The sequence below is a fragment of the Anarrhichthys ocellatus genome, unplaced genomic scaffold (assembly GCF_004355925.1).
Source record: "Anarrhichthys ocellatus isolate YVR2014 unplaced genomic scaffold, GSC_Weel_1.0 scaffold548, whole genome shotgun sequence".
Lineage (NCBI taxonomy): Eukaryota > Metazoa > Chordata > Actinopteri > Perciformes > Anarhichadidae > Anarrhichthys > Anarrhichthys ocellatus.
In genome coordinates, this window is record NW_022280522.1 from 1 (window position 1) to 11,102 (window position 11,102).

Genomic DNA, 11,102 nt, shown 5'->3' on the forward strand with positions numbered 1-11,102 from the left:
TCTCTATCATCTCTATTTCTATCACCTCTATCTCTATCATCTCTATTCTATCATCTCTATTTCTGCTATCTCTATCATCTCTTTCTCTATGATCTCTATTTCTATCATCGCTATCTCTATCATCTCTATTTCTATCATCTCTATTTCTATCACCTCTATCTATATTTGTATCATCTCTATCATCTCTTTCTCTATCATCTCTATCTCTACCATCTCTATCTCTACCATCTCTTTCTCTATCATCTCTATCTCTATCATCTCTATCTCCATCATCTCTATTTATATCATCTTATTTTAATGGGGGGGAGGGGTGATTGTGAACATTGTACTAGTACAGAGGTTGAGTACTTGTAGTTGTACTGCAGTACTCACAGTTTTGTAGAACTCCAGAGTTTCTTGTGTAGGGTTGAAATCGGCTCTGAACTCCTCCACCAGAACAGGAAGTGAGCGGATCTGATCCGACAGCGCTGTAGCAACCTGACACACATTAACCTGCTCTTACTGTACATCTACACAACAACAGTCGCATTGTTACTGTACATCTACACAACAACAGTCGCATTGTTACTGTACATCTACACAACAACAGTCACACTGTTACTGTACATCTACACCACAACAGTCACACTGTTACTCTACATCTACACAACAAGTCACACTGTTACTGTACATCTATACAACAACAGTCACATTGTTACTGTACATCTACACAACAACAGTCACATTGTTACTGTACATCTACACAACAGTCACATTGTTACTGTACATCTACACCACAACAGTCACATTGTTACTGTACATCTACACCACAACAGTCACATTGTTACTCTACATCTACACAAGTCACATTGTTACTGTACATCTATACATCAGCCACACTGTTACTGTACATCTACACAACAACAGTCACATTGTTACTGTACATCTACACAACAGTCACATTGTTACTGTACATCTACACAACAACAGTCACATTGTTACTGTACATCTACACCACAACAGTCACATTGTTACTGTACATCTACACAACAGTCACATTGTTACTGTACATCTACACATCAGCCACAGTTACTGTACATCTACACAACAACAGTCACACTAGAGACACCCTGTTGTATACCCACGTAACATACACAGAATCTATATCATGACTACACCGGCAGCACAAAATGAGCCTAGATTGACTGAATTGTTCAATATAATCCGTTTCCTTTTAGATTTGTATTTTAGATTTGTAAGTACTCGTCCCACTTTACAGCACTTACCTTACCCGACCTTATCTTTACAGTGATACTGGGAGATCTGGGAGAAGATCTGGTTGATGCATCGTCCATAATGATGTAAATCATGAATTAAAGTAAATTCTCAGGTGCATTCTTACTCAACTCGTAAATCTTCAGCTTCCTAAATGTATCCCCAGTGGTGTAACGAAGTAGAAATACTTCGTTACTGTACTTAAGTCGTTTTTTTGGATATCTGTACTTTACTTTACTACTTATATTTCTGTTGACTTTTACTTTTACTTCTCTACATTTTGCAAAGAAAACTGATACTTTGACTCCGATACATTTCCCCTGAAACCTTCGTTACTCGCTACAACATCAAATCTATCTTTAGAAACAAATGAATCATGAGACCAACGTCGGGGACTGTGGTGGAACAGAGACTGCGAGCAAGCAGGTTTGGTGAATCAGTGGTCCTAGTGTCGCGGTGCACAGAATGACGTCACACAGGCTCAATCTGATGCTACACATTTAATGAAAATGGTTCTGTAAAATACAAAGATATAATATATACGTTTAGGTATGCAGTTGCTTCTCAGCACTTTCTTCTTCTATCCTGTTCAGAGATTCTCATATTCTCGCGTATACACGCGAGACTTCCCTCTGGCTCTCTGTCAGACACTGCTGATGTCGCAACACTGCCACCTACTGGCGATCCACTGGATCTACTGCCTACAAATGTATCTGCCGATAAATAACACTGTACCCCACATTTTAACTAAAATGAACACTTCCTCCTCATTAACACATAGGAAACATAATAAACTCACTTAACTTACACTACACCCAAGCAACTATTGTACTTCCTGAACTCAAATGACTTATTGTGCCACACTAGCTTGCAAGTTAAATCATTGGTTAATCACGTTAATGCGCAATTGCAAACAAGTGCTCTCAAAGCCGCGGTGTTTTGATTCCCAGTGATGCTATATGCTATAGCTAGCGGGACTACATGAGCAGAATTCCACTCTACGATGACTGATTTCATGACGGAAGCAGAAATGGAAGCACCTGCTGCTCCCGCAACAAACTACGGTGGTGACGAAGACCAACACCCGGGGATCGCTAGCGAGTTAGTGAGCTGAGGAAGTGTTGACAGTTGTGAGATGTTGTTGATTTGAGTCATCTTAGCTATAATCATTGCAGCACTAGTTGGCTAACGTTAGCTAACTTAACGTTAGCTAGCCACCACACCATAGGATTGACAGGAGCCGCGAGAGCGCAGCATTAGGGTTAGCATCAGGGTTAGCATTAGGGTTAGCATTAGGGTTAGCATTATGGGAAATCCTTCCCAGCTGAGCGAAGCTGTGTGTGAAGCTGAACACACCTCTACCTGCCTCAGCGGCCTGTGAAAGGCTGTTTAGCATCAGGACTAGTCTTCAGCCCAAGAAGAGCGAGACGGAATTCTCGCAATTTTGAAAACCAACTTCTTTTGAAGATGAACAGGACGTTGTTCAGGTTCAAGTAATGACTGGGTTGTTACTTTCGGTGCTGCTTTAGTATTGATCATGTTTTGATATTTGAGTCATTTTGTGGATGATCAGATGGAGTTATGATGGTAGCAGTCGCCCAATTGCAGATTCAGCTTGAGCAAAACCTTTGCCTGTTGTGTTCATATCAGGCCCATAGGAGTTTACAAGGCAGGTGTCCTTTCTCACAACACTGACCTGATGCATCAAGTGGATATTTGTTGCTGAACACAATATGATGCCTTTGCCCTCTACATCCTCTAGTTGGAATGAGCATACTTATAAACGCACTGTTACAACTCCTTCATAGCGTCATATTGCTTTTCGGAGAATTCTGATGATAAGTTCATAGTAGATGCAAAAGTATACTTATGTACAATATATTATGTTGAACATTGTTGCTCCTGGATGGATCACAGCCAACCCAATTATGTTCAACACAGCTCCATGTCCTTGGTCATGGTGCCACAGCACTTAAAAGAATAAACTTCATAATTCTCATAATTCTGACCCTTTGCTTTTTTATTAACAGCATTTACTTTTACTTTTACTTTCAATACTTAAGTACATTTAATATCAGAAAATTACTTTTGATACTTAAGTACAATAAATATCAGATACTTTAAGACTTTTACTCAAGTAGTATTCTAATAGGTGACTTTTACTGGAGTCATTTTCCAGTAAGGTATCTTTACTTTTACTCAAGTATGGCTTTTGGGTACTTTCTGTCACGGCTCCGCTGTGACCTCAGCTTGTCTCCCCTCTGTTGTCTGTCTGTGTGTGTGTGTGTGTGTGTGTGTGTGTGTGGCTTGAGCACGGCTGCAATCATCCGGCACCTGGGCTCATCTCCTCACCTGACAACAATTAGACCTTCATCACCTTCAGTTCAAATACCCTGGCTTCCTGCAGTCTAATCACCAGATTGTTCCTTCAGTTCAGGGGTAGCTACAACCTCGGCCCTTTTTGAGTTGTAGTCTCTTCTTAGAGCAAGTTAGCTTTCTGATGTAAAACTAACTTGTGTTTCCCCTCTGCCTCAGCGATTCCCGTGCCACGTCGCCCGCCAGCCGCCGCCGCACACACCGCCTCGCTGCTCCACCTGCATGATGAAACCGGCTCCACAGACGAGCCAAAATAAAACCCTTTTTTCTCACCTACTCTGCTGTCCCGGTGTCTGCGTTTGGGTCCAGAATAAACTGACCGTAACACTTTATACACCACTGTGTATCCCTTGCAGAGGTCAATTTTCATTAAGATTTAGGGGTAACAAAAATCTGATCCTCTATAAAATGTTACAAAAGATGCTCAAAAACCCATTTAAGTGCTTTTTCTAAATACATTTAAAGTGTGTGTCGGCTGTGGAGTGTAAACCTTCAGCAGGAGGATTTCTTCACCTTGGCAGAGACATCTTCGGTCAGAGTCTTGATCCTCTCTTTGACGTTGTCGGTCAGACGGTTAATCTGTTCTCTGACGAAATCAAGCCGGTCCCTCTGATCCTCGCGCTCCTCCAGGCAGCATATCCTGTCAGAGGTTAAAGGTGAAAGTTGGAGAGACTAGAAAAAAAAGACTTTTTGTCAATGAATGGGCTCATTTTGAGTGAGTTTTCCTGACTTCCTGTCAGCGGAGGCGATGTTGATGGCGTCCATCACAGCTTTGATGGCCTCAGTGATCTGCCGCGCTCTCACTGTGTGCTGCTCAAACTTGGTCTTCACTGCAGACTGAGAGATGAACTCCTGCCGGGTCAAAGGTAATCTACAGTCACACTTCCTGGTTCACTTCAATTATCTTTTAGGACACGATTCAAAAGGATCTTTGTACCTCAAACGTCCTCTCAAACATCTGGAACTCTCTCAGTCTCTCATGGAAACCTTCAGCCAGAGCGCCACCTGCAGGATGACACGGGTCTGATGTTTAATTCAATTCAATTCAATTTATTTTGTATAGCCCAAAATCACAAATTTGCCTCGGTGGGCTTTAGTTACTGTAAATATAAAACTGTCGACTCGAATGCAAAAAACATCACAATCCATAAATCAGTTAGTCAATAAAACATCAGAAAACAGTAAAATTGTCCATCTGAGTCTGTCCAAAGTATATTATAATGCATTTCTGCTAATAAATCCCCCTAAATGCTACACACTGGTCCTTTAAAACAATAATTTACGAGATTTATTGTGAATATTTTTAGGAAATCAAATGTTCATCTTATCATTTTCCTCTTCTACATATTGAGTCATGTTTAAATATTGCACACTTTCCTTTACACGCTCATTAGATATTGTTTTTATTATCAGGACACTTTGAGGTATCAGGTACAGACATCAGTCGTCTCTGCTGTGTCCTCCTGCTGACCCTCACCCGTCTCACCTGTCTCACCCGTCTCACCTGTCTCACCTGTCTCAGGCATGCCCTGCGCTCGCTGCATCCTGGAGCTCAGGACCTCTTTGGCCGAGACGAAGAAGATCCTCCCTGGAGCCTCGTCCAGGCCGACCACCTTCAGCTCCTCGGCCAGGAAACTCACACAGCGGTCCAGGTGCTGCTTCCTCACCTGGACAGCAGGGAGAGGACACAGTGGGTACATCCTAGTTCCCTTAGCTGGGTAAATCCTAGTTCCCTTAGCTGGGTACATCCTAGTTCCCTGAGCTGGGTAAATCCTAGTTCCCTTAGCTGGGTACACCCTAGATCCCTTAGCTGGGTAAATCCCAGTTCCCTTAGCTGGGTACATCCTAGATCCCTTAGCTGGGTAAATCCCAGTTCCCTTAGCTGGGTAAATCCTAGTACCCTTAGCTGGGTACATCCTAGTTCCCTAAGCCGAGTACACACTAGTTCCCTTGGCTGGGTACATCCTAGTTCCCTTAGCTGGGTACACCCTAGTTCCCTTAGCTGGGTACATCCTAGTTCCCTTAGCTGTGTACATCCTAGTTCCCTTACCTCCTCGATGTATTCCGGTTCACTCACTGAAGCGTCCCATCTGTTGTGGAGGATGAAGATATTCGGTTTGGAGATTCTCTCGCTGACTTTGTGGAAGAAAAGTTTCTCCTGCAGACAGAACACACACACATATATATTTATATACATATATTTATATATACATATAGTATTTTATATATATAAATATATTATCAATGTGTGGTTCCCTCACCGTGTTCATGAGCGTCGACTCAGCGTTTCCCACCAGAACAAAGACGTCGGCGTCCAGACAGAACTTATCGATCCAGCTGTCTAACTCCAGAGTGACATCGGTGCCGGGGCTGGGTTAGAGGTCAGACATGGTAATTATTTAATTCATGTTTTTATTTGTATTATCAGTTGGAGTCTTCCTCCGTTTGTGCACGAAGAGCTGAAAGTTCTTCTTCACTGAACGGATGTTTTCCTGGATGAATTCTGATCGATCAATCAAATAGAAGGCGTCCTCTGATTGAGACCAGAGCAAACGATCAATGTTCAATACCCATGAACCACTACCTGATCCTCTACATGATCCTCTACATGATCCTCTACGTCAGGGGTTCTTAACCTTTTTGACCTCGGGGCCCAACTTTTCAAGTACAAAGTGACCCGGGGCCCATTCAAATATTAACACTGTATTAGTTTAACTAATTGATCTCACTCTTGGTTTGATTTGTATTCAATAACTATATTAAATCCACTTACAGTTTAACAAGCAAAACCCTTGTCAAATAAATGAGATGATGTGATGATCACAAAGACATTTATTTATCATGTGTATGTAAACCTGCATACACAACAAGAAGCCAACAGGCTTTCCCACGAGCGTTGGATGTTTCATCGCTAGGTGTCGCTTTATTTTTGAAGGCTTCAAATAAAACCAAATAAAATGTGTCTGGAGCCGCAAAAGCTATTTGATATCACAGCTTATAAAGTGTTATATATAGTTATATTATATATACAAAAACTATAGTTTGTTGTATTTATGAAAATATAGAACAAGAATAAAGACAATTCTTGACATTTTATTGCAATTTTACCTGATATAACAATATCAAACTCTTATGAAGAGGAGAGTTTGCTGCAGCAGCTGAGGAATCATCTCCAGCGTGACACTGTTCAGCACATGCTGTGTGCTTGTTGTGGGAGCATACAGTAAGCCAGCATCGTTGGCAGTGAAAGCAAATGAAGACGTCCACGCAGAGTCAAACTCTCTATTTTCCTCCGTGACTTTTCTTTTTTTGGATTTATCCATTGATAGTTTACAGAGGGCGGGAGCCGTTCGCGTTCACGGGGGAAAAGCGCTTGACAGGGGCTGAGGATTTGACTGCCTGTGGGAATAATTAACATATAAGATACAAGTTACAAAACAGCCCAAAACAACTGCAGTCTCATTCATGTCTTGGGTCTACAAAACACGCACTACGGGCTTCATATCTGGTCACAGAATAGCAAGAAAGGGGCTACCGCACACAATCGCCGAAGACGTGTGCTCGCCAGCTGCCAAAGAGATGGTGGAATGTATGATTGGAGAGAGTAACTTTATTGTAATTCGATTCAGATTAATGTAACCGCTATGTATGGTTAATTGTAAATTAAATGTGATGCAATCTGCCTCTGAGCCTGTGCGTGTGTCCTCGCCATCCGTATTGCTCTTTAAAAGTGACGCCTTGTGTAACTGAAATGTATTGAAACTTTGTTGCAGTGTTTCAGGGCGTTTTCACACCCGTAGTTCGTTTGCTTTGTTCCGATTCAGGGATTAATATGATACAATGTTGCAGTTGCCCCTTTGTTCGGTTTGTGTTCACACTGCAACATTTAACAGTGGACTAAATCTTGTAAACAAACGCCACGCGAGAGCAAACTGTTCTCTCATTGGTCCGATTGTTATGCAGCTATAAATAGGCTCTGTTGATTTTTTTTTTTTTTAAGGTGTGGGGGATTGGGGGTGCGTGAACCTGGTTGGGATGTAGAAGGGGGTGCGTGGCCTAAAAAGTTTGGGAACCGCTGCTCTACATGATCCTCCACATTATCCTCCACATGATCCTCCACATGATCCTCTACATGATCCTCTACATGATCCTCTACATGATCCTCCACATGATCCTCTACATGATCCTCTACATGATCCTCCACATGATCCTCCACATGATCCTCCACATGATCCTCCACATGATCCTCTACATGATCCTCCACATGATCCTCCACATGATCCTCTACATGATCCTCTACATGATCCTCTACATGATCCTCCACATGATCCTCCACATGATCCTCTACATGATCCTCTACATGATCCTCTACAGCAGGGGTGTCAAACTCATTTTCACTCCGGGCCACATCAGCATCATGTTTCCCTCAAAGGGCCGGTTGTAACTGTAAGACTGTATAACTGTAACTACTCCTAACATATTGTTAAATAACTCTCTGCTTTTGATTATTGTTTATTCAAGTGTAAAAATATTGTACATGCAGTTATATAAATGTAAAATGATATTTAAGCACATTTCTGTTATTATAAATAAATAATAAATAATTTTAATTTAAGGTTAAGAAACCCACATTACTCTATCAAAGATCAAACTATTAAAGAAAATAACAAAGACAAATATCAAACACAAGTTATTACATTAACTTTGTTCAAAGCTATTGTTGTCACCTCTCTGCATCACTAATGTCCCTGCTGTCGTCCCGTGCATGGCAGCTACAAGAGCTCCTCACAGAGTCAGGTCTGCCTTCAGCCTCTTACAAACACTGATAGATGATGTATCTCGTCTCTCAGCTAGCTGTGTTGTTAGATTGCTGCTAGTTCCTGAACTCGGTCTGCGATGGTGTTTCTTCACAAACTGACATTTGTAAAAGTCTGTATCTGGTCGGAGCTCACCTGCTCACATACCTTTAGCGTGCACTGGGCTGTAGCTTCTGTAAATATATTCTGCTGTGATTGCACTCTGCCTTTTAATTCTTGGACAATTTGATGTTTTTCTTGGAGGCTAAATTTAGCTCCGTGTTTGGTGTCAAAATGCCGACGTGAATAGTATCCTTCATCACCGACACGCATCATAACACAGAAGACAGACCCGTTTTTCTCCCTGAAGCTCACACATGTATTCTCTTTCCCATCTTAAATTACATCTTCTTCCCTCTGCATCAATTTTTCTCTTCGTGGACATTTTGGGATTATTTGTCGATCTTTTTCAACTCAATCACTTGATGGAAAACCTCTTTACGGGCTGTTCCCTCTCCTGTCCACCTGTTGTGATAGTTTTAATGTTGGTACACAGACAACATGCTATCTCATAATTTCAACTTTCTATCTCATAATTTCGACCATGGGGATACTTTTATTTTCAAATCTAACTATTTTTTTTCCAAAATAAAAAATATATGTTTTTTTTTTGCTGGTGGATTCGCGGGCCACATAAAATGACGTGGCGGGCCGGATTCGGCCCGCGGGCCTTGAGTTTGACACCTGTGCTCTACATGATCCTCTACGTGATCCTCTACGTGATCCTCCACATGATCCTCTACATGATCCTCTACAATGTAGAGTCTACATCAGCGGTCTCAAACTCATTTTCACTCCGGGCCACATCAGCATCATGGTCGCCCACAAAGGGCCGGTTGTAAATGTAACTACTCCTAACATATTGTTAAATAACTGTCTCTGCATTTGATTATTGTTTATTCAAGTGTAAAAATATTGTACATGCAGTTATATAAATGTAAAAATATATTTAAGCACATTTCTGTTATAAATTAAATCCTTTTAATTTAGGGTTAAGAAACCCACATTACTCTATCAAAGATCAAACTATTAAAGAAAATATCAAACACAAGTTATTACAATAACTTTGTTCAAAGCTTAAAATCCTTTCAAGGAGCGTTTGCACAATCCCACGTGAAGTATTTCTTGTGTTTTAAAGCCACATTTAAAGTAGTCTTCAATGTACTCACAATACATTTCATGTCAAGTGTACAGTAACCAGCCAAAGAGCTGCTTCTATGACTGTGTGTTTAAGTATCTCATCATTATGACTTTCTATCATAGTTATGACTTTCTATCTCATAATTTCAACTATGGGGATATTTTTATTATCAAGTCTAACTTTTATTTATTTATTTTTTTTTGCTGGCGGATTCGTGGGCCACATAAAATGACGTGGCGGGCCGGGAGTTTGAGACCCCTGGTCTACATGATCCTCTACCTGTCCATCAGCACCAGGTCGTCTCTCAGCAGAGCACAGCAGCTTTTAGGCCACATCACCTTCACCAGACTGCCAGAGTCCAGAGTGGGATCCATGTGGAGGGCATGAGCCAGCTGGTTCACCGTCTGAGGAGGAGGAGGAGGAGGAGGTGGAGGAAGAGGAAGAGGAGTAGGAGTAGGAGGTAGAAGAGGAGGTCGAAGAGCAGGAGGACCAGTAGGAGAATGAGGAGGAAGTTATCACAGAGCCATCTGATTGGTTGACAGAATAATGATGCCAGTTTAAGGGACAGTACCACATGTTTGTAAACATGTGGTACTGTCCCTTTAAGGAGTGGTGGTCGTACGGTGACGCTCCTCCTGTCATTGGACGCCTCCGTGGTGAGGTACGCCTCGTCTCCATCGGTTCCCTCCACCCTCAAGAAACAGTTGGTGGTGTGACCGATGCCGCTGGGCAACACGCGCTCCCTCAGCATGGCGTTGATCACCGTACTCTTACCGTTACTGGTCCTGAAGCACAGACACACATCATCATCGTCATCATCATTACATCTTCTACATCATCCTCATCATTATTATCATCGTCATCGTCGTCAGCATCATCATCAGCTTATTATATTATGTTGTATTATGTTTCATTATGTTGTATTATGTTGTATTATGTTTCAATATGTTTCATTATGTTTCATTGTTTCATTATGTTTCATTATGTTATATTATGTTTCATTATGTTATATTATGTTGTATTATGTTTCATTATGTTTCATTATGTTGTATTATGTTTCAATATGTTTCATTGTTTCATTATGTTATATTATGTTTCATTATGTTTCAATATGTTTCATTATGTTTCATTATGTTGTATTATGTTTCATTATGTTGTATTATGTTATATTATGTTTCATTATGTTATATTATGTTTCATTATGTTGTATTATGTTATATTATGTTGTATTATGTTATGTTATGTTTCATTAAGTTTCAATATGTTTCATTATGTTGTATTATGTTGTATTATGTTATATTATGTTTCATTATGTTTCAATATGTTGTATTATGTTTCATTATGTTGTATTATGTTATATTATGTTATATTATGTTATATTATGTTATATTATGTTTCATTATGTTTCATTATGTTATATTATGTTGTATTATGTTTCAATATGTTTCATTATGTTTCATTATGTTTCATTATGT

General features: G+C 40.6%; 1 protein-coding gene across 1 annotated transcript; it reads right to left on the reverse strand.

Moving 5' to 3' along the window:
• Nucleotides 1-294: 294 nt before the first annotated feature.
• Nucleotides 295-10,446, reverse strand: LOC116401592 (mitofusin-1-like). The gene is made up of 9 exons (XM_031880072.1): nucleotides 10,250-10,446; nucleotides 9,907-10,031; nucleotides 5,892-6,000; nucleotides 5,681-5,788; nucleotides 5,144-5,297; nucleotides 4,568-4,635; nucleotides 4,361-4,482; nucleotides 4,144-4,270; nucleotides 295-477 (listed from the first exon to the last, which is right to left on the reverse strand). The coding sequence occupies exons 1-9, from the start codon at nucleotides 10,376-10,378 to the stop codon at nucleotides 295-297; spliced, it is 1,125 nt and encodes a 374-aa protein (XP_031735932.1). The 5' UTR covers nucleotides 10,379-10,446.
• Between the last annotated feature and the right edge of the window lie 656 nt (nucleotides 10,447-11,102).